General features: G+C 36.6%; 1 protein-coding gene across 18 annotated transcripts in view; it reads right to left on the bottom strand.

Moving 5' to 3' along the window:
* The window catches only part of PARN (poly(A)-specific ribonuclease), a 134,226-nt gene extending 116,194 nt beyond the window's left edge, over nt 1–18,032 (bottom strand). For 14 of the 18 annotated variants that reach the window (XR_013956930.1, XR_013956931.1, XR_013956932.1 and 11 more), the window contains exons 1-18: nt 17,961–18,032; nt 17,551–17,628; nt 16,596–16,675; nt 15,371–15,438; nt 15,195–15,276; nt 14,357–14,417; nt 13,589–13,754; nt 13,311–13,376; nt 12,537–12,575; nt 10,605–10,647; nt 9,775–9,855; nt 7,602–7,658; nt 6,269–6,346; nt 5,069–5,112; nt 4,540–4,582; nt 2,740–2,815; nt 411–521; nt 261–330 (exon numbers count right to left, since the gene is read on the bottom strand). Coding sequence is in view for 1 of the 18 variants with exons in the window: in XM_080618813.1 (XP_080474939.1) it covers nt 261–330; nt 411–521; nt 2,740–2,815; nt 4,540–4,582; nt 5,069–5,112; nt 6,269–6,346; nt 7,602–7,658; nt 9,775–9,855; nt 10,605–10,647; nt 12,537–12,575; nt 13,311–13,376; nt 13,589–13,754; nt 14,357–14,417; nt 15,195–15,276; nt 15,371–15,438; nt 16,596–16,675; nt 17,551–17,628; nt 17,961–17,979 (1,262 nt within the window). In the remaining 17 variants the exon portion in view is untranslated. The other 4 variants (XR_013956943.1, XR_013956944.1, XR_013956945.1 and 1 more) reach the window with 4 other exon arrangements.
* Between the last annotated feature and the right edge of the window lie 259 nt (nt 18,033–18,291).

Genomic DNA, 18,291 nt, shown 5'->3' with positions numbered 1-18,291 from the left:
AAGGACACTAAAGCAGTCGAGGTACTCTTCTAAGCATCTTTTTACAGGTTAGCAGAAAGTAAATCACTCTCCGCAAAAGAAAATGTATCCACTTTATAAACTCAGGCCTTCCTGTAGCACTACTAGTGTGAACCAGAAAGACAATCAAAACTGAAGGGTAAAGAAAAATGCGCTTAGCCATTGATTTTGAGGCTAGATATACATATAAGGCTAGTATTAATTTTCCATGTTTTAGCAGGTCTTTTAAAACAACTACTTACTTGTTAAAAAAGGGTTCAATGAGTTTTGATCTAGCAGACACATGGTTTTTCGGAGGACTGAGAAATGAACCTGATGAAGAAAAATTCAGTATGTAATAAGCAGCTACAGACAGCACTCAGGAGAAGGTTTGAAGAAGATCACACATATACCTAGGAAATTAGCCATGGAGATGAAGCACAGCCCAGTAATGTAAGCATCATATCCTGCTTCATGAAGTTGTTCAGAAGCTGTATCATAACTTGGAAACCCATCAGCACTTTCTGAGAAGAAAGAATAATTTGTAAACATGTTATCACAGAAGTCAGAGGCAACTCTGTTTGCTTGGTCCATGCAATTATTTTGTCAGACCAAAACAAAATTTGGGTAAGTCCATATGATTTTCAGAATTACTGAAAATTTAGAAGTTCTGGGAAAAAAAAAAAAAAAAAAAAAAAGAAACAAACCCACGGTTTTGTTTTATATTTTTAAATAAGAATAGGCTCCTATGATAGAATTCCTATCCTATTAAAAAACTTCTTATTATAAAGCTATTAATTCCCAGACCTACTTAGCCAAAATGGAGTATTAATTCTAACAGCAGGATTCCCCACACAGCATATTTTTTCCTGACTGTCTTGCATTTAAAGAACAGACACTCAGCCTAATTAAAACCTCTATTATTAACCCGTTTGCTAACCATCCAATTGATCTGTGGTCAGATTCTTCAAGGTATTTAAATAACAAAGATGGAATTAAGTCATTAAAGGATATATTTATTAACAGCTATGCTTGGTGTTTGTGTGAAGACCTTGAGAAGTATTCCGTGAAACACCTCAAAGTAGAAAGCTTCACAGGCACTTCTCTGTCTGAAAGTCTCAGTAACAAAAGAAATATGTGAACATCACTCCCTCTTCTGTATCATTTAAATTTTTCCCACTCTCAACATCAAAGTTATTTCACCTCTGTAGCTAGTTTCTCAGCCTCTAAAAAGATGGCTCATCTTCCTGTAGAAGTTTTACTGATAATAGAACTGGAAGAACAAAATTAACTGTTTGAAAAGCCAGAATTATGACCCTTGCATTAAGGTACAGGCTGAAAAGTGAACTCTACAATTCCATTTAATTTATGGCATTCAACCTAGCAAAAAGAAGTTAAAACGATGAAGAAACACACCTAGGATTTAAAACAGTGATACAGAAATATTAGCATAATTTATACAATGGAAATACGTAAGCATAGATACTAGTCGTATTTTATAAAAAGAAACCTGAATCCCATTTTTATATATAAAACTAGAGCAGAAAAATGTCAGGCCTTTTTTCAGATGAGCCCTTGTAATATTTATTTAAAAAAATAAAGTCTCATATTCACACAAGGTTAAGCTATACTGGTTGAGCTGAAAAACACATTTCTTTAGTGCTCTACTTTTTTAATGGATACACACCAAAAGAAAAGAGAAATGAACTGTTACCAGAAGTACTCTAGTATTTTTAAACTTGCTTTGCTTTGGTTATCCTGAACCCCGTGGATCATCTCTGATCTAATATTTACACTTTAACTGTTACGGTCATATTTTGCCCAAGGAAAAAAAAAAAAAGTAAAATTATTATTATATTGCATCAGCAAATAATAGTACCTGACAGCTGCCAAATTATGTTACATCCTGAGAAGATGCTATGGGGGATATGCCACTAAGGTCTGCATGCAGTTACTGTCCATGCCATATTTATGGTACTACTTAGGTCTAGGCACCAACAGCTCCTTCTCATTGTCCAAGAAGATTGTAGATTATCTGTCTTATCAATAAATCTCTCCTGTTACTGCAGCTTCAGTGTATCTGCTCTGCACAATCAGAGATATAAAAAAAGTAGCACTCATCTTGGTTTTGATTAAGCATTGAGACTTTCCCTTCTAACATATCTACTGTTCAGTATTGCCCTCCCTTTTCCAAATCAGCAGCTTAAGAAAAATTCCAGAACTTTGAGATAAGCTTGCCCTTTGATTAAATATCCTTTCCTTCGGCTTGAAGCAAAGAAAGCTCTAAAGGAACTTCAATCATGACTCATCACAACTGCCTAAGTTTTCTTGGTTTTGTTGTCTGAGTGCCTATTAGAATGCAGTGGCTTTGACCTGAAGGACAATAATAATCAAATAAAACAGTTTTAAAAGAATTCCAAGTTACTCAAAAAAGAAAAAAAAAAAAAAAATCAACCTAAAAACCAAAATGCCATCATTAGGAGATGATGAATCTGCTGTTCACTGAATACACCCATTCTTCTATAATCTGAAATGAAGCAGAAGGTTCCTACTGACTTCCACTCATAGATCTAAATATAACTGCAGGATGTGTATATTGCCCACATTTAAAGTTCCTTTCATTAAAACACTAAGTATGAATATATGAATTTACATTTCAGACCAAGAACAAAAATAATTAAGACATTTTCCTCTGAAAGAGGAAAACATTTCAGGAATAAGACCATTTTGACATATCCTTACCAACTTTAGGAGAGCTAAATGGAACCTCTTTTAAACGCTTTTCCAGTTCTGCAAGGGATGTATTATTAATGATCTCCTGTAAGAAAAGACACCATTAACTGCCAGTGCCAAGCACATTTTCCCTAGATACTGAAATTGGATAAAATTAGTATTTATTGCTGCCACCTTGTGTTCTCTAAGGACTTATACATAGCGTCCTTTTAAACTAATACACCAGAGAAGTCTGTCAAGACAAGAATTTAACTTGTCTCACCTACAACATAGCAAGTCACAAGCATTTATTAATACTTTTCACAATTTTTGATGGTGAATTATGCCACAGTAGTATTTCTATTTGAATCTGGCTCCATGCATGATACATGTGGCAGGGAAAAAGGCAGCACAAACAGCAAGGCAAAATATCTCAAATACTGAACATTATGGTTGAAGGCATTTAAGGTCAGTATTAAAGTGTGCCTGCTGGCTGAACATTCTTGAATAGTTTTGTAAGTGTAAATACTGATTAAAGTAACAGAAAGACAGCAAAAGAAGCCTGACAATCAAAAAGCCATTCCTGCACTTTAGCTTATTTAAGCTGTATTACTTAATCTATATATGTATATATAAAATGTCACAAAAAGATACATAGATTAATTAATTTCTTCAAACTCGCTGAAGTTCTTAAAACATACAATGTCTATCAGTACAATGAAAAAAAACCATGCAGAATCAATAGCAAGAGAAAACAAAAACTCTCACACAATCTTTCTTAAAGTTGAAATTTTTGAGGACAAATTTCCTTTGGCTCTACATCAAGACAGCTGTTTACAGTTATCATCAAGTCTGCAGTCCGAAAAGTTATCAAGAACTCAGTACAATGAACAAGCTTAAATGACATATTATTTTGGCATCCCAAAGCACCATTTAATAACAACAGCCTAAACCCTAAGCAGCTACTGTAAAAATTACAAATATCAACATAACTGTAGCAAACATAAAACCTGTGCAGCATTATTAGTTTTCAGAATACAAAAGCTTACTTTTGTACTCTTACTGCAGTAGTACGCACGACAAATCTGAAAATATCTACTAAGTACATTTTAATGAGATTTTCTGTTATGCAATTCTCTGAAGTCAGAGGCATGCAGAAACATAGGTGTTGACTCATCAGCATGTTATTTAATTATTTCATTCCAAAAGGCACACAGAAAAGCGAGAGGGTATGATCACTTATCTCAATACTTCTTTGGAAGAATAAAACCCATGCTACAAGAAGTTTTAAGAGAAGTGTGTAATTTTTTCTCCTGGCTACCCACTGAACAGCAGGTCCCAACGGAATATAGTGATGATGTTCAAGTGTCTTTTTCTACACAAATTTAAGTCAGCATTCACAATATTCTAAAGCTTCAAGTATACAAGTAGCTTCCAGGTCCTATTTGCTCATGAATAACACTTTTTGGTTTCTCCTCAGGAGACATGCAGCCTTGTGCTAATATACAAGGCAAAAAAATGCTAATTGCATTTTAAGTAGTAAAACCTGTATGCACTTTTGGAATTCAAAGCTGCTAAGTTACCTTAAAACTGTGACAAACACAAAAGCCACTTGTATGAAAGTAAAAATTTGTATCCTGAAGACTTTGTAAGTTTAGATAAAGGGCTAAGAAAAATCATTCTTTTTCAAAAAAGGAGCATCACAGAAAATATTGTTAGGTCTTTTTTCTCTAAAAAAAAAAAAAAAAAAAAAAAAAGAATAATGTTTCAATAGACAATGCAAACTTGACTTGTACCTTCAAGCAATTCTAGAATATTATATTAATTTACCTTAAAAGGTTGTGTACTTGCCATCAGTTTAGTATCCAATAGCCTAGAAACAAAAATAGCTAAATAAGTTGAAATGGAAGAATGTCAGTTTTGCTAAATCCTCAAAAATGTTTTGGTGTATTAGCTGGGAAACAGCAGTTGCACCCTGTTGAAAAATTACTCTTAGATCTCAGAGCAGCCAAAACACCCCTTGGCTTTGTTCAGCATGAAAAAGGGCAACAACTAAGCAATAGCAAGAGATGCAAACAATAAGTAGCTAATAAATCTTGTTCAAAATGTAGCGCAGATTCAAAATACCAAATATCACGCCAAAAACCACGGGGTAGCAAAGCTGCATCTTTTGCCAAGAAGTGGAACAATAGCACTGCTCTTCTGCAAAAAGAGATGCTACAGAATACTTTAAAAACTGTTATTTATCTAATTTGTTCCCAATTTTATTTCCAGTAAGAGCTAGGCTAGGGCTAGGATAAACAATATCAGCTTGTTAAAACAGTATTAAAACAGTTGAAAGTTTGAACTAAGAACTTACCTGGGAAAGACACATGATGTTACTTCCTTGAACTCATTTAGGTCCTAATTTAACATTAAACCAGAAGATAAAATTCAAATGAGTTAACTGTTTATCAGTCTCAGGATGATAGACAGCAGTAGCTATAATTATCCAATCAGCTTCTAAAATTGAGGTAACAGTGACTGAATTCTCACCTCTTAAGAGATGTATTCATCAGCATTACCATAAATACCACCTGCAATTACACAGAACTACAGACTAATTATTTCTGATTTGTGTATGACTTGTAAGAAAAATGTTGAACCACCTCCAATACCCTATCCTATTATATAACCTAGACTACCTCTAATTCCAGCTGCATTAACAGTTCTACCTAAATGTTCCCAGCATTTAATTTGTCAGTGGAATATAAGCAGTCACTCCAGGTGGACAACTGACTGCCTACAAGACTAGATCTTCCATGTCAGACATACAGGAACAATTGACAACTGCCTGTGTTCCAATACCATCCGAACAGGTCCCAAGACTTTTCTCCCATCTCATAATCAAGTCTTTCCCCTAACACACACAAGCCCTTGAGGACTGCAATTAATATAACTACCATACAGGCCACACTTCCAATGAGACCTTTGGCTTCTTCAGACAATGTCCTCAGTTCCAATACATTGTTTAGTTTACCTTAATTGCTAGGCTACTGCAGTCATGGAAGTATGTTCCCTCCAATTATTCAGACATTTCACCTCTTCACCCCAATGAACATCGTCTTGCTACAAGATTTCTTATCCTTTGTTAATTGTACTATATTATATTAAAATATGTATTTCAACACTGTAAACTACAGGTGAAAAAAATGCCACATAAAAATGCCAAAGCTCCAAACCAGGATCTTAACAAGTTCGTTAAATTTACCTGCCATTATCCAAGCAGTTTCTGAAGGACTAACAGATACAGCAGAAATCACAACAGAAATCAAATCCCAATGGTTCATTTAAACATTTTAAAAATGTAAAGGGGAAGAACTAAGCTAAGCTTTCTACATGAAGATTAAAGAAAGTAAGGCAGTAGCCCAGAAGTAACAAGTGACTTTTTTTTAAATACTCTTCTGTTGTTCTTAAGATGGTCACATGCTTCCATTCACTATCAAGTCTGGAGATAAGACTAAACACAAACATATTAAGGCATTTATTTCATCATCTGAACACTCAGAAGATTACTTACATCAGGTAGTGGACAATAGAACTGGTGTATGGTATGCATAACATCCAGCAGCATGTTGTGCCCAATAACAAGCTTCCCCTGTGAAAAGAACATTAAATGCTAGTTGCACTTCCAATCATAGGGCTAGGGCAAGGGCAATATATGAAAAGCACCTATCCTAGATGCTAGCCAAGGGCAGTGGGAAAAAAATACAAACCAAACCTATCTATTTGCTCTCTGCCTGACCCACAGGCTACTCCATTCATTCAGAGCAGCCACTCCTTTTTCCTCTACTCTTACCCTTCACAGTCTTCACAACTAATCAAAGCCTCTACGCTTAATCTTCAGTACTCACAACTAATTACAGCCTTCAGCGGCTGCTTAAAATGTTAAGAAGATGCACTAGAACAGACACTTACAACTTGGTTTCCAAATGTAATCTATTTAAGATTGAAGTCAAGTGCTATCTCAGTTCACCACCTTTTAGTTTACAACTTGTACAACTCACAACATATTCTTTATGGTTGTAATATATGATAGTTACTACAGGCATGATCTGGTACTGTGCAAAATCTTTCATGCCAGATGTTGTACAAGCAAGTTCCTTCTTGAAAAAGTATAGTAATTTTTTAAAATGGTAACTCTGATTCATTTAACATGACAGCCTTTTCTACCTCCCTGCATCCTCCATGTGCTAGAGAGAACAATATGGATATGTATGTCTTTTCTACACAACATACTGTAACAACTACATGAAAACAATTGGGCTGAAGGGGACACGTAAAACTATAGCCTGCTTTAACCATATAAGTAGAAAAGAACCAGAAGACCTCCTCTGATTGAGCCTTTGACTGCCAGGAACAAAAAAAAAAAACAAAAACAAAACACAAAAAATCCCACAAAACAAAACAAAAAAAAAACCCACAAAAAACCAAACCAAACCCACCCCCCAAAAAAACCCACAAACACAACCCCCCCCACAAGAAAAAACAAAAACCAACGAACAAACAAACAAACAAAACCCTGCAAAAAAACCCCAAAACACCAACATCTTTTTCAGGACAGAGGAAAAAAACCCTCAAAGCTTAGTTACTTAAAAGAATCTTGTTAGAGCCCTAAGAAATTGGTAATTGACTTTTACAGATAAGGTTGCTCATGTCACTTGCTTAAGACTTTTCTTAACCTACTACATCCAACCACTATGAAACATGAAGCAACATCAACTTAAAAACAAAGAGAAGTCACTTCAGCTTGCATTTCACTTAATCTTCCAACATGTAACTACAAAATAAGTCCTTCTTTTTTTTTTTTTTTTCTTACAACCAAAGTTACACTAAAAATTATGTTAACTTACAGAATTAGCAATGGCATGAATGACTCTGGAAAATCCTACTGCATCATTCAACTCCTCCTGCAAGCAAAGATCCTGACATTAGTGAAACAGAAATACAAGTATTGTCAAAGCTGTACCTGTGAACTAGCAGACACATTAGTTGGCTCAAAATGTTTCTCAGATATAGCTAAGAACAGACCACAGACAAAATGTCAGTATTTGGAAGATACATGAGGTCAGAGCAGGAGGCTGCTGACAGAATTCCAGTTTCAAATGTAGCTCTAGTTCACTGTAAAGTCACACAAGTCACAAGCTATTGTGGTGGGCTGACCCTTGCCAGAAGCCAAACACCCACTCTGCCTTTTGCTCACTCGCCTTTCCTGGGGAAAAGGGAGAGGAACAAAAGAAATTCAAATGAAGGCAAAAAGACTCCTGGATCAATATGACGACCACTTAGTAAGAAAAGTAAAATCTGCATGCACCAGCAAAGCAAAAAGAGGCCTTCATTCATCACTTCCCATCAGCAGGAAGATGTCTAACCACTTCCTGAGAAGCAGGGTCTCAGCACACATAAAGGTTGCTTGGGAAAATAAACACCACCATACCACAGACATTCCCTCCCAACCTCTTGCCCACTTCCCTCAGCCTACTTGCTATTGGGCAGGGTGGAAGAGAAAGCCTTGACACCGCACAAGCACTGCTCAGCAGTAGCCAAAACACATACGTGGTATCAACACTTAGCCACAAATGCAAAGCACAGCAACATACGGGCTGAAAAGGCAGTTAACAGCCCAACCAGACCAATACAGCTGTAGTCAGTTCATTGTCAATATACTATCGTCTAAAGTGCTCAACAGCCATAAGACTGCAAATAGCTCAAGATGCTGCTAAAATTAAGCTACGTATCTTCAGCCGTGTTACAACATGCATTGTTGTAAGATGCAGCAGAATTAATCCTGACTGTTATTTCTATTAAATCAAACTGTATTTTTATGCTGACATTGAGATTGGGTAAGAAACATTCCTCACTCTTTATATAAACAAAAAGAATAAGAAATATTATACAATTACAATATTACTCATTGTGAGCTACACATTTTAAACTGACTCAGATTAGTTTGGGGGGGATCTGACTACAGCATCTATTTTAGTTTCACTTAAAAAATATTTTTTGTAACAGATTCTTCTTTTTCAGGAATAGAGGAAAAATTTCTGCCTTGCATTATCTGTCTTTGTTCAACCAGAAGCAAAATTCAACAAAAACATTCATTGTTATTTTAGTTCAGCTCTGAATGCCACAAGTCAGAGTGAATAACGAATCTATAAAGACTGCTTCAGAAAAACCTACTGTAGCAGTAAATTGTCCTTAACTTGCCTTTTGGAAAAAAAAAATCACATTAGTTGGGGTCTCTTAGATATCTCTTTCCCTCTTAAGAGGCATTCTGCATGCAAGTATTGTTTGCTCTGCCAAATTGACTTAATCTCAAAACATGCAAGTACAAATCACAAGAGTGTGATCAAGACTTCCCAAGATTCAAGTCTTATGACTTCTTGAAACTCACGTCAGACTCAGCAAGCAAAAATATCAAGTCCCATAAACAATGATGAAAGTGCCCAAATATACCAGACATCATCTTCCAATCAACTTGTTACTACAGTAGTTACTACAGTGTGCAGCATGTTTCTATCGAGAAAAGTCAAATGACATTAACTGTACATGACATTTTAACTCAGACAACTAAGAGCAAGCAAGTTTTATAACAGAATACTACTGCAAGGACAGACTGTAAATGCAAATAATTGTGCAAACTTGTTTGAGAATTTCTGCAAGCCTTTTTGCAATGACTGCTATCATACAGCACTAATAAATGCAATCAACTGATGTTTCCTATTACTAAACCATGCTTATGTGATAGATTCATATAAAGAGGAATTCACTGCTCCCAAATATTGGTTCAGTATTCTATAACTGCTCATTCTTTAAAATTTTGTTGAGTGTCTGGCGACTGTTCTTGCTCTACTGCAAAACCTAAGATATCTTGCAGAATTTGGAGGATCACTTTCAGACAACAGCCACAGGCAAGCAAAAGGGAAATACTACTAAACTCTATCGCACAATTCTGCGTAACTGATTGAAGTCATAGATTCTCCTCCTCCCCTTTTCTGTAAAACTAATGAAATGGAACTTATTTACCTGTTCTTTTGCTTGTTTCTGCTGTTCTCTTCTTTTTCGCTCTTCTTCATTTACCTTGCTAATAACAATATATCTCTCCTTCTAAAATAAAAAAAAAACCAAACAAAAACATAGTTTGAGACTCTGAGAAGATTTAAAACCACTGCAAATTTTTTGTAAATTTACACTGTAAAGAAAACTACGTCATACCTCAGCAACAGTTATCTGGCAACATGACTTCTTCTACTGTAAGTACTACTTTAGCAGCTACTCCCAAATCCCTACTTTAAAAAGCTGCATTAGATTCATCCACCAAACCTAACTTTTACTTAATCCACCTTTTACTTCTGAGGAAAGGTTATCAGCATTTCCTTGTAAACAGCAGATTTCAAATACTTTTTGAAGCTGGAATTTGTGCTGAGAAGTCAGGATACAGCATGTTCTGCCATTATTTTTCCTCTAAGATCGAGATCTACTTTTCACCAACAGAAAGAATCAAACAAGGGTTTGGGTTAGAAGGGACCTTAAAGATCATCTAGTACCAAACCCCTGGTGGGGACCATGGGCAGGGACACCCTCCACTAAACCAGGTTGCTGAAACCACTACATCTTAAAATACCTTTGAGTACCCTTTCAAAAAAATTATTAAGCCATAGAAACACATGCTTACACTTCATGTGTTGGTCATATTTAATGTTCAGAAATTAGTTCCATTTGTTCCATTTGAAAAGTTTTGCATTTTGTATAATAAAGCTCAAGTTAGATCTAAAAGTTAGGAGAGTTGGTAAAAGTAAGAAATACAATTTCCTTTAAACAGAACAAATGTTACAGACAGTAACAAGCCTAGTTACCTTATCTGACTCCACAGTTTCCACATGGATACCTTTTGGATACCTAATTCAAACAAATGAAAAGAAATAAAAGTAGTTATTAATTTAGCATTATTGAAACTGCAACAGTAGATTTCATGCTTCATTATTACTGTAAGTCTTAAGCGCAAAGGAACTATTAAAAATTCCTTTAAATTTAAAATAATGGAAAATTTGAAGCAGTAGGCTAGCTAAATTGGCCTCCTTACATTATCTAACAGTAACTGGCACTAAAACCTATTTTCTTATGCAATTTCCCATCCTACTGCTATGGAACCTGTAACTTCTTATTTTAGTAATATTAAGTAAACGTTGTCTAGATATTTCATCACAATCCAGAATCTCTGCTTTCAAGAAATTCAAACCCAGAACACCCGTGAGAAAGCTCTCAGTTACCTGCAGCCACAAGACAGCTTTTCTGGTGACTGCACGCCTTTAATATGTCACTTATTATAGGATTTATAATCAACTCTGAACTTCCTGCTAACAATAAGCTTTAATAGCAAATACTAATAGAGATGTCATACAAATGTCATTACCTGTGCTACAGGGCTGCATCGCTCCACCACAATCACATTTAATTACCAAAGTACTACCATATACAGAGCATCCAAATGACAGAAAAGTCAAAGAGAATATTGCCTTTCATTGCTTAAACAAGTAGACACTATCTCTGATCTTCCCATTATAACAAACTAATCACAAGTATACAACCACTGCAGAACTGGCAGGTTTCTTTCATCCTCAGGCTACTACTAAAACTAGTACTAGATAACATATACTAAAAAGCTACTGTATCCTTTCCACCCTGACTTCTCACACACTTTTGCACCTAGACCTCACTTTGAAGCTGTTGCATGTCACAGACCCTGAATGTATTAAAACACTGTTGCACAACAGAACACTTCAATAGAGAAAATGACCTATGAAGGGTTCAGGATACAAGGGCAATCAATAACCTCACTGTCTTCTGCTTTAATTATCTCCATGCTAACTTCACAACTTTGCTTTCTCTTGCCAGTGTACACACACAGTGTACACAGCTGTATACACATAAAGCAACACAGCTCAATGTTAATACAAATACAATTCATGAACACACTTTTCACTGACAGAAGATGGAGGAATAAGCATCATACAGCATAACACTGTGTCACTGGAAGCTATCGATACTTTAAAATGTACATAGAAAAAAAAAAAAAATCTCAAAACCACCTCTTTTTTCAGTTTAGTTCACACTTCTCAAGATTTCACTTTATAGAGCAGCTTTATTCTATCCACTTCCAGTGTAAGTAGCAAGAGTGCCAGATACTGTTGCAACATTGAATTAACCAAATATACAGAAAAAGATTTCCACTATATTCTGCCATTGGACTAATCCAATCAGAACAATGAAAATCTCATCTCTACAGCCTTACAGTTTCTCCTAAGGCCTTAAGGGACAAATTTAGGCAAAGATGAGTGATAAAGTAAGCCAAGAAAGGATAACAGAATTACTACTAGAATTAGGACTTTTAAAGTCATCAGAAATGCTTAGACTTGGTATCTAACAGAAAACTATTAACATACCAGTACCTACTACATACTACACAACTAACAGTTTTTCAGGTAAGCCCACAGTCTGTGTAGGCACATGCACTTTCTGTTCACTAAAAACCTGTCAAGTTGTATTTGTTACATAATTCTAGGCTGTTCTATTCACAGATTTTAGATAGGAATGATAAAAGAAACACTAAGCTTCAAAATATTCAAATGAATAGTCACAAACCATTTAATGCAATTTATCGTCAAAATATTATAAAATTCTTCTCTTAAAGGAAAAACACCTCTGAGGTTAAGTAGACCAGATCTTACCCAGGTTTCTTATCAGAAATACTAAAAATATACAGTAAGGCAGTATTACCAGTAACTTACTTCCAGCTCAAGGTCTGATAAATTAATTTCCTCTGAAATCTGAAATCAAAAGACAATTGTGTTACTACTTCTCTTCTTATAAAACTGTTCAGTTTAAGTCTACTCCATGTTCATTTATAGAAAGGTTTTTAAACATGTCACTGCTACCAGAACATAAAGCCTTGCAAGGGTTTTATTGAATTGTTTAATACACGATTGTATAGTTAACCACCTATCTTCCCATAAGTAAATATTCTGTAGCCATTACTGAATACAGATACAGTGATGTTATCTTACCCCAAAACTTCACAATGTTCTACTATTTTTAAATTATTATTTTCTTATGTTGTATTTTTAAATAACTGTACTCTCCAAACATCTGAACTCCAAAGCTAAATGCACTTTTTGAAGGAAACCCACTAAAACCAGTTCCAACACAAAGTGTCAACTACAAATAATCAAAAGCTCAACAGAATTGAGAACTCTGATTATAAAATTATAAAATATCCAGGGCTTATGCAGCACTTCAGCAGTAACAAAAGGAGGCTCACATATGCAAGACACTTCCTGACTATACCGAAATATTTTGTCACTGCCTGCAGGAGGTATAGCTCATAAAGCAGAGTATGACATCCATATAAATTACCATGTTTTCTCAGCCTTCGGAGATTAGTCAAATGTAGATTTTGCTACAGTTAACCCAAGTAAAAATTTTTTCTTCTTTATCACTCCCCCAATTCTATACGGTCAAAATAATTTTTTTTTTTAAGAAGACGTGTAATTTCAGAGACTAACCCTGTACATGGCTCCAGTTCCAAACTTTCATTTTCTTCATTCTTTAGCAAGTCTTCTATCTGTTCCCTGGAAGAAACAGATGATTTGCTCCTATATCTAATGTTTCATTTTTATGATGCTTACAGCTTTCTCCAAAAAAAAAGAAAATGCTTCATAACAAAAACAGAACTATGGCACAGCTAACGAACTAATAAAAATAGCTTCAACATATGAACATGTCACTATTGTTTATGTCTTCATTTCAACAATATCAGAGGATATTAAACAATTTTACTTACACTACTTTTTCAATGAATTTTTTCTGATCTTCAGGGATTGTTACAGGACACTTCGTGGCATTAGGAGAAATGTATGACAGAGAGCCTGCACCATTGGCCTGAGAACGTTTTTCATCATACTGTTCCCTTAGTTGTCTTTCTTCTTCCTGATTTAAATATGGAATTCCTTTAAAAAAATTAATAAAGGAAAAAAAAGACATTTAAAAGCTCATAATTACAGACAAATTAGGGATGTGTGATTTAGCAAAGACTTATTACTAACCAAGCAATTGCCTGTGTTATGACCCTAAATGCTCAAAACATCTTTCCCTTCCAATCATCTGTTCTAGAGCCCATTCTTTATCTGTGTCTACAGATGTCCTTCTGCCATGTGCCATATTAGCTGGTAACACTGGACTCTTAAGAGCTATATGCCTCAACTGCAAGAGGACTGTAGAGCTGCAGATCACAATACTTAGCACTCTTCTTCCTTGCTATATGGATCACTTTGGGAACAGCTGGCAGCAGCTTCTATTACAGCGTACTGATACCTTTTCTAAAATGTTACTACTGATCCATTATACAGACACATCACTTGTTACTCTATCTACATGTATTCTGTTGAATCTATACAACAGACTTTTTAAAAGAGAGTAACCATCAGCACAGTTGTAGATTGCAGAATAGTTCTAAGAACTTCATTATGTCATGAACGGCTGCCTTTTTCTTTTTGCATAAAACGAAGACAACATCATGATTTTTGCAAATATTGAAAGAAACAGAACTCACCATTGCGAAACACTTTATTAAAATCAAATCCTTGATTTGCTAAAAAATCTATACTTGAACTCTGCAACAACAAAACAAAATAGCTTACAATTGGCAAGAGTATCTGAGGCATAAAACGATCAATTTAGTTAATTTTACAATTTTTAAGAAATTGTATGAAGTCTCAAGTGAAGAGCAACCAAAGTTGTTGAGGCTAAAGAAGCCACAGAGATTTTATGCTGTGCTACTTTTGTTATTTGTTTTCAACTTCCATAAAGTACAAGAACAATAAACGCATAAAACGGATAAAGATGAAAGAATAAGCTATGTGGAAAGAGGAAACTAAAGAAAGCAAAATGTGGTTCAGGAGAACAAATCTGAGACCAGAAAAATGCTGGCAATTGCCTGCATTTAAAAAGCAGCTAAAAAAAGCAGCACCTAAAAGCAGTGAAAGTGAGATAAGCAGATGGGAATAAAGCATCAAACAGAAAAGGCAAGGGAGAAGGAAGTCAGAGAAGAAAGGAAGAAAAAAAAAAAAGAATCATCTTTCCAGGTTTGGAGCACTATCTCCAATTCCAGAAACCACACAATGTAATGTGCAATAAGATTTAAAAACTGAAGTCAAAAAGATTCCCTTAAAGCTCATTTTTAGGGATTGCTCTTAACCAATGCCTATTTCTTTTATAAGAAAAAAAATAAAACCAAACAAAACCCAAAACCTTATGTTTTCCTGCCTTTTAAGCTGTTAAAAGAACCAACCACTTCTCCATCTACAATGATGTAGTTTTCATGGGAATATTTTTTAGTTTATTGCAGGTATACCTTAACCAAACAAAATCAAACTTGTTTTTCCACTAACCTGACATACAAACTTGACATCTGGTGAACTTCTGTTAAAGGGTTTTGGAAAAATATAGAAATTAAATGACTTCATTATATACCTGTAGAAAAGAAAAATTCCATGTCAATAGAGTTTATTAACTTTACTTCATAAATTCTTCTATTAAGAAAACAAGGAACAAGAGAATAACATACTTTTCTTCTGTATGATCATATTTAAAAGTGCAAAGGCCAAACTGAAAGAGCAAAAAATCCATGGAATGCTGGAAAGGAAAAGAAAACTTTGCATGAGAATAAAAATCGTACACATTCAAAGATAACTGGGTGCATCCACAATCAATTATTATTTTCCATTTCAAAATTAAGCAGATCTGAATCTTCTTAACAAATATTTGATGTGTTGGTAATTTTGAAGTAAATACACCAGAGTTCTTCAACAAGTTTTCATCCAAAAAAAACTACTGCCGAGGATGATTTGTAGTATGCACTTCCATTCCATAAACAGACAAGAACTGAGGGAAGTCCCATCTCTCTCTACCCACTGCTCACACACAAGAGATGCTGCACCTAAAAGCAGCTGCCAGTCTCCTTCTCAACATTCATTTACACCCCCTATAACGTGGGAGCGCACTGTGAGGGACACTGGCTATGTATAGTTTTCAAATATGTGTAATAATGCATTGAATATTCTTCTAACCCACGTGGTTAACAGTGAATACTGTGACATATGTGCTAGCACAGTCACTAGGCACTTTATCATTATGTTCTCTAGTACTTCACAATTGTTGGATCAATATTGGAAAGGTTTTTAGCACCACTGAAAGAAAATGAGAAAATAAAAAAAAAAACCCAAACACCAAACCCGCAACCCAAAACATCACAGTTCATACCTTTTGACCCTCACACACCATATGTTGTCCCCCATGTTCATTTGGTTACTTTTCAAAACTCTTTCCACATCCTCCAGCACCTTTTTTCTGTGTGTGTGTGCTGCAGAGAGGCAAAGGTGGTGCTGGCAGCTGGCATTTAAGTTTTGTTAAGGACAGTACATGCTAGCAGGGGAGGTAGTTTGGGAAGGACCCCAGTCCTGATGCAGTTTCTCTGTCACTGAACTCCTATTACCCAGTCCCCCTTTGAACTCATAAATATTAAGACTCTCAACATCCCTTAACAAGTTCTACAATCTACTAACTCTTGCATGAGGAACGACATCTGTCTGTTCTGACTATGACTTCTGCAAGTTTAATGTAACACTCCCCAATTCTTGTTAGTAGAGACACTGAGCCAAGTAATCCCCATCTGATCTATGTAACTCAGTCTTACAGTCCTCTGTCATATTTCCTTATATTGTCTCCATTCTGAACTAAGGAGTTCTAACCTTTTTCCAGCATTTTCATTTCAGTCGAGGTAAACACTTTACCTTTTTAAGTTTCTGATATCTTTCTTCTGGAGTGTCAAAGCCATTGGTTAATGCACTAACAGAAGGCCCATCACTGATGCCTAAAAAAAATAGAACATATTTTGTTTTGGGTAAGCTTTTCAAAATTAGCCACAGCAAAGAAATGCAACAACTGTAATTTAATAAAAAACATTTTAACTTAAAGTGGGTGTTAATATTATTTCAGTTGAGAAAGATTTGCTACTACAAAAGTATGCATGTCAACATAAAAGCCACACAGTTTAACGGCAGTGTTCTAGCAGTAAAGTTCTGCTCCTCTAGTTCCTATTCAACATGACCAGCAACATGGAAAGACCTACCAGTAACATAATGTTGATGGGTCTTTACAACATAATGCAGGATCAAAGTCAACATAAAAATGGGAAGAGTGCTGCTCACAGATTTGTTGAATGACACTTTCAGCAATACCTAACAACCATATTTTTGTAAGCACCACATCTAACAAAGCTAATTTTGATCATATTTATGCTTTATGGTTGACTGAAATCTGCATCCCAAAGCCAAAACACTTATTAGGGCATCTCTGATGCATAAACCCTTTGATTTTTACAAATATAAAGCTCTTACTACCATCTTTCCCTGTCCAAACACTTGGAGGACCTCCCCTATTTATCCCAACCTCTTGCCACTGTGACACATACAAAATCTTTATTTTTTTTTCCTGAGCTACAGCTAAAAATCAATTAACATGTTAAATAAATACTTCCCTGCATGAAGGGAGTAGAAGCAGCATGAGTATGACATCTGCTTTTGCTCAAACCCTTACTATTCCACACATAAGAAGCAGTTAAATCTTTTGAGGTAGCCTTAGCCTTTTCAAGCTGACACTGAAACGTGTTACATGAGCGAGCACGGGCACCTGGGCCCCACACAGGTACCGCCAACAGTTCACAATCACAAAGCAGTGCGACTGTACCTGAAAACTCCCCATCAATGGCCAGGAAGTCCGACTCCTCAATGGCTTCGTACACTTTGTTTAGGTTATCCTTAAAATCTGCGGGTAGAGGAGTAAAACACACCTGAGACCACTGACGGCCTCCCGCCGCCCGTCAGGCGGGCAGAGGCGGCCCGCACCCGCCAGCGAGCGAGGGCTGTGAGACCCCCGGCCCCGCCCGCTGCCCTCTCAGTCCCAGGGCTGTGCCCTACGCGTGAGAGGAGGAGCGCGGAACCCCTCAGTCGCCGAAGGAGAGACTAAGGCCGGGCCCCACCACCAGCCTAGAGAAGGGAAGCTAGGACGCCGGGATGCTGGGAAGTCCTCCACAGCATCCCACCGTGACCAACGAGGTGCAACTCGAACACGGCGGAGAAAGCGGCTGAAGCACTTACTGCTTCTGGTCACCTCCATCCCGCACCAGCCCGACCCGGCGACGCCCTCAACCTCCACGGAGCGCTGCCGGAAACCCCTCCTCCCGCCCCTCGGCACGTGAGTGGGCACGTGAGCGGGCACGTGAGCGCCCGCGGGCGGGACGGGGCGGGGCGGCAGCCGCCATTTTCTCCTGAGGTGGAGCTTGGCGGTTTGTAGGAGGGGTTTAGGGTTTGTTTTGCTGTGTTTGGGTGAGGAGGTTGAAGGGTTGTTCTCGTATCGACCGGTGAGGGGCAACAGACTTGAGGTCCGTGCAGCAGCAGCTCTTAGGCCCGAAAAGTGGCTTGCCCTCGG

This window comes from Psittacula echo, assembly GCF_963264785.1.
Source record: "Psittacula echo genome assembly, chromosome: 5".
NCBI classification, from domain to species: Eukaryota; Metazoa; Chordata; class Aves; order Psittaciformes; family Psittacidae; genus Psittacula; species Psittacula echo.
Note: the sequence above shows the minus strand (reverse complement) of the source record. Positions and strands in the feature narration are given on the sequence as shown.